We start from the raw sequence: 6,028 nt of genomic DNA, 5'->3' as shown, positions 1-6,028 counted from the left end.
AATTGGAAGAGTCCAATCTTGCCTACAATGGGAGACTGGAGATTGAAAGTTTCCTATCTTGCTGAAATGGCAAAGATTTCGGCTTTTTTGAAAAGCCACTCGAATGAACAATTTTTATCAATATGGAGAAGATGGGTTGTTTATATTCAGAAGAAACATGGTGTGGTAGAATATAATTTAGGTTTCTAGATTTTTTTTTTGTATTTTAATTGTGGAGTATAATGTGGTAGAATAGAATTTAGGTTTTTTTTAGATTTTTCTTTATTATGACTTTGTTTATTTTATTTTTTTATTTTCTTGTGTATTAAGATATATTGCGGAGTTAGAGATATTAGTATATGTTTACTTTTATATGAATATTATCCTGGGATTTGGTTTGGGAAGTCGGGGGGGTGGGGGGCTTATAATTCTTATTGTGTTTACTTATGTTTAACTGTTTTTTATTGTAAAACAATAAAACTTTTTTTGGGGAAAAAAAAAAAAGATTCCTTAAGGTAAACAATGCCTCCAAGTTCTTTGAAGAGTTTCATCTGTCGGAACCATGACAGCTTGTTTATCAAGTCTCTCTGACCAGAAGAATTTTAATTTTGTGCCAATAAAAGTGTGTTATCCACACTATTGTGGTACAAAGGGGGGATTTGTGGGAAGTCAGCTCCCCCAGAGAAGGAAATATTAAAAGGGCAGAATATTATATTTCCTCAAAGGAACTTAAAGACGCAGAAAAGCATGCCCAGTTTTTTTTAATAGCCCCAAATCTCCCTCCCCCATGCAGAGGTGATAATCCATTCAGGAAGGTTGGAGTCCTCCAGCTAGAAGCTTAGGAAGACAAAGACCTAAAATCTACATACCTCACCCAAACACAGGAAATACAAAGCCTCAAACAGGAACAGGAAACAACCTCAAGAACCCCAGAGGGTATAAAAACCCACTCCCTACATGTGCTCTCTCTCTCTCTTCTTCCAGAGCCATCTTTCTGTCTGGCTCTCCTCTTCAATAAACTACAACCTTCTTTCTAAAGCAGTCGCCATGTTGTTTATTCCAGGCTTGGACTGATGAAGACTTTTCCTTCAGCAGTGGCAATGCCGTCACCTGCGTGTGGCGTGCCTCTGCCCACTGCTGCTCATGGCATTGCTGCCCCCTGGGCAAGGTTCGTGGCAACACCGCCGCCTGCACAATATTAGCGGCACTGCCACCTCCCGCACAACACTCGAGGGTGGCACGAGGGTGGGGTAAGCACGCACACATGCAAGTGTACTGCTCAGTTACTCACGCGGCCCGGAGGCCACGGCATGGTAGTGGGCTGCGGCCCATAGGTTGGGGACCTCTGTGATGCTTATGAGCATCAGATGCTCATGTTGGCCATAATAACGTATGCTTGGGCATGGTCACATTCCCTCTAGACTATTGCAACGTGTTTGGTGAAGGACTACATTTTGAAAAGTGTCCAGAAACTGCAACTGATGCAAAATATAGGAGCTAGGTTGCAATTTGGTAGAGTTGTCTGGGAAAATATGTGGTTTAGGCTGAAATATATGTTCCTAATTTACTTCCTGAGAACAATTTAAGACATTGCTATTAAACTACCTTGTTTCATAGATTCCAAATCTATTCAGATATTAAGGTATAAAGAAGAAATTGTTGTTTTTTTGCAGGCTATAGAATGTATTTCCTTCCAATCTAAATTAGGAAAATTTGTAAAGGTATCTATTTCATTTTTCTGCATTTATTTATTTGTACCCTATCTTTATTATGCCTACAAATAACTTAAAGCAACGGACATACCTAATACTCCTTCCTCCTCCTATTTTCCCCACAACAACCCTGTGAGGTAGATTGGGCTAAGAGAGAGTGACTGGCCTAAAGTCATCCAGGTGGCTTTCGTGGTTAAGGTGGGATTTGAACTCAAGTCAGCCATTTTCTAGCCTGGTGCCTTAACCACTAGTATCTCCCTATAATGGTCAATAATTTTATTATTAATATTTTAGTATACATGCTTCACTGTTTTATGTGTTTATTTGAATTGAAAAGTATCCTACAAATAAAAATAAATTCCTATGGGTGTTTCTTCTTAATTATTCCAAAGATTAAATAGGTGCAACTGAAGGAGAAAATACAAATGTACTAAATAAATAAATTTGGAACTATTTCTTCTTACTGAAGCATAACTATTTCTTCCACATAACTGGACTCCTCCATTATAGGAGAAGCTACAGTTCTGTAAGTCAGACAGATCATGCAATCATATCTGCAGTTTGGCAGCATGCTAACTGATAAATTTCCAAATGATTTTACTAACCATTGCTCTTGAGAAAATACTGAAATGTAAACTTAACTATAAAAAATAAAAAAATAAAATCTAGTGAGCCAGTTTCGGGTAAGTAAAAATATATGACCATTTGAGCTATAAAGCATACACAAACCAAAAAAGTTTTTAATGCTTACTTGGATTTATAATGTCTGCAATCTGGAAGTCATTGACACGACAGATCGGGAAAAATCGCTCCCTGTCAAAAAATTTACATATTCTTTAATTAGATTAGTCATACTATTTACTTCACCACTGTAATTCATAGTGTAATTGTTTCCTTGATATTGTATTGTATAGGGAGATAATAAAGGAAACAACTATAACTGGAGTCTTAAATGTTACAGAATAGTGCTGCAGAGTCCTACTATTTTAATATTCCCTTTGAATTAGATGAGTTAGATTCAGTTTTTAAAATTTAAAGCAGAAACAGTCTAGGAGAAATATATGTTAATTTCACCGTAATACTGCATGACAAGTTACATGTTAAAATTATAGATTTTTTTTGAAGTCTTCCATCAGTTCTCAGGTGTTTGCTTGAACAAAGCTACCTTTGTAAAACAGTACAGCACCAAAAAGAAAATGAATCCTTGGAGTCAGTAAGTTCTATCAGCATGTATAATTACATAATAGAAAGGCAATGCTGCATTTCAGACCAGTTAAAGCAATCACATGATTCCAGAAATATTCATTTGGTTTAAGGTGTACCAGGGAAATACTGTTGCATAATCTGGGATACATTTTTACTTTAAAATCTAAAGCAGTATATAGCTCTAAAAATAATATAATCAATTTCACTGAACACAAAATGAATTCTTTATACTTTTATTGCCACAATAAAAGAACCATCTAATCTAATACGTTTTTTAACAGCAGAGAAACACACTCCCACATTCAAATTCATACAAACAAAACTAAGCCACAAAGAAAAGCAAATATAAAACATGATTTCAGGATACTTACATATTAATAAATAGATTTCCTATGGGTAGAAAGCCTTCAAAAATCTGAGGATATGCTGTTTCAAATGTCACTGGCATCTAATTGAAGAAAATCAATAAGGAATAACTAATGAAATATATAATTTTTTCATCCAGTTCCTCTGATAATATAACATTCATTTATAGCAAGCTATCTATATATAGTGGGATATCACAGTCCACATTTTCACAGGACTGTGTACCCCTACAATAAGCTTCAGGACTATACATTTAATTCCAGAACATTGTAATTTTACAATAATCAACTTCATAGATACTGGTATAATCCATCTTCAGAAGGGTATAGAACTAGAGTGTGATAATTATTCTGTTTCTAGTAAATGAAACAAATCTTCACCTAGTCATGAGGAATCTAAAAAGTCACCACATTGTCTAGATTCTTCATTTATATTTTAACTATATATCTATAGATTAATTAGATATCCCTATCATTAACTGGTGAACATTCTATGCTATGAATATAAAATTTTAACAGACAAAATATTATATGTAGAAACAGCATATTCTCAAAGGAACCAAACTTTAGAAAACACTCTAGAAAAATTCTGGGAAGTTGTTACTAGTCAGGGTATATACCTGACTAGTTTAGTTTGCTAAACTAGTTTGCTTTCAGTTTAGTGCCATGTGTAAACTAGATTACAACAATGGGTTTAAAACCATCTTTAAGAAATTCTTGGGTTCCTGTGATGTTTAAACCCAGCATAAATAAAGCTGTCATTACTCCAGAACAGTATGCAAAACAATTTCATGTTGAATAATCCAGTGAAGTGCTTTGGCTCTATCTCATTTACTATAAAAAAAGAACAATCAGGCAGAGAGAAGGTACATGGAACCACATTTATCTTGGATAACTAAGACAGGCAAAACTTGTAGTTCCCTGCTTCCAAATACTATATATATTAGTATATATATATTATTAATACACACACACACACACACATATAATTATTTGCCACCCATTTTGTGACTTAGGAGACTATGAACTACTATATGAAGCATACTTGCCCAAAATAATGTTTTTCCCATCTCCACAAACTGTAGATTATGATTGCCAGATAAGGAGCTATTAATTTATTGCAATAAACAAAAATCATGGTAGCAGCTTAAAGATCAAAGATTTTGTGTACTATCAATCTTAAGACAACAATAAATACAATAAATCTGTTAGTCTTCAAAGATAAAGTAAAACAATATAGGGAACTACTAAGATTCCACCTCCTTCCAGTTTCAATGCATTCCCCATTCTTACCATGTAAAAATGTTCCACACGGATTCCATACACACTTTGCAAAGCTCTCATGAAAATCATATGCAATATTTCAGGCTAAAAAGAGAAGTACAATTTAACACAATTTACAATAATATATAAATTTTATTTTACTTAGAACCTATTTAATTTGCTTATAATTACCAGAGTGAGAACTCTGCAAAGTTCAAGATAAGTTCAAGGCAAAAACTTAAAATACGTTAATGCATATTAAGAGTGCATTTTGACATCATTTCTGGTTACAAAATTAACCCTGTGGGCAAATAAAATATTCCTAAATCTTCTTCACGTCTAATTGTGTAGCTGATGAAAAAAAACCTTAAACTTACAACAAATGTAAATATAACATTCCACATTTTTTTTAACAGACTGGAATATGCTTTCACTTAAGAAGCTGAAAATTACTTTACATGTCTATCAAGTCAAGTTTAGGCATTGTACTGTATTTAGAATGTAAGACATAGCATTGAGAAGACCCATTCAAAGCCATCCCTCAATATTGCAAGCTCAATTGGTGACTTAAGGCCAGTCATTCTTAGTTCAACCTACTTCACAAGATTATTGTTGTGAGAAATGCCTGGCCTGGTAACACAAGGAAGAAAGGAGAAAGTTTGGCAACTCTTAAGTTTTAAGATTCAACTGTTCAGGATAGAAAGGGCATATTCTAAATAACTGCTGATTGCCCACTACAAGTCACTGAATAACTGTTTTCTATAATTAGAAAATTAATTAGTAGAAATTAATTATTTTTAATAATATTCCTCCTACAGGCAGGTTCCAGAGAATGGGCTCATTGGACAAAAGAACAGGGAGAGCAAAAGAGTGTTTGCCAATGAAGTTTGGTAAAGGAATTCTCTAACAAATTTTTCTTCTAAGTGAAGAGTATGGATTTCTGAGAAGTAAACAAGAAAAAATTAAAGCTTTGAGTGTTAGAGCCAATGAAGAAAAGTAAGATCATTGGAGAGAAATCTATAGTCATAATATGTCATACTTGTGATTCTTGGAAGGAAAAATTGATGACTCATTAGCAGCACTTTATTAATGAAAGATGAAGACTTATCATATCAAAAAAGGAGGTAGTACTAAAAAGTGTACAGAGGAAGCAATTGGCTATAAGTAGACAAAAAAAGAGCAAATACAGTAAATGGAACTGACAATTAAAAGCAAGAGATGTAGAATTCTGTACCAAAAACTGAGGAAGTTTTCAAGCCTTTATGACAAAAACAAGTTTTTTAATAAATTTTTATTAATTTTTTATTTAAAAACAAAAACATAGATCTTTTATCACAATATCAACCAAAAGAAATAACACTAATCAATACATTCACGGATGTGTCCGGTGTCCCCCTCCCGCACCACCCTCTTCCACTTACCACACCTTCCTCCTCCCAACCTACCACCACTCCTCCTTCCTCCCTCTTTCCTACCTCCCTTCCTCACTCAACCACCCGTCTT

The 6,028-nt window shown here is 34.3% G+C and overlaps 1 protein-coding gene across 1 annotated transcript in view; it reads right to left on the bottom strand.

Annotated features, from left to right (window-relative positions):
• Positions 1 to 6,028, bottom strand: part of NUF2 (NUF2 component of NDC80 kinetochore complex) — an 86,546-nt gene that overhangs the window by 44,065 nt on the left and 36,453 nt on the right. The window contains exons 3-5 of the mRNA XM_015832035.1: positions 4,556 to 4,630; positions 3,269 to 3,345; positions 2,443 to 2,504 (exon numbers count right to left, since the gene is read on the bottom strand). Coding sequence (XP_015687521.1) covers positions 2,443 to 2,504; positions 3,269 to 3,345; positions 4,556 to 4,630 — 214 coding nt within the window. The remainder of the gene's footprint in view (positions 1 to 2,442; positions 2,505 to 3,268; positions 3,346 to 4,555; positions 4,631 to 6,028) is intronic.

This window comes from Protobothrops mucrosquamatus, unplaced genomic scaffold, assembly GCF_001527695.2.
Source record: "Protobothrops mucrosquamatus isolate PMUCROS unplaced genomic scaffold, P.Mucros_1.0 scaffold_294, whole genome shotgun sequence".
Lineage (NCBI taxonomy): Eukaryota > Metazoa > Chordata > Lepidosauria > Squamata > Viperidae > Protobothrops > Protobothrops mucrosquamatus.
This window is presented reverse-complemented; position numbering and strand designations above follow the sequence as displayed.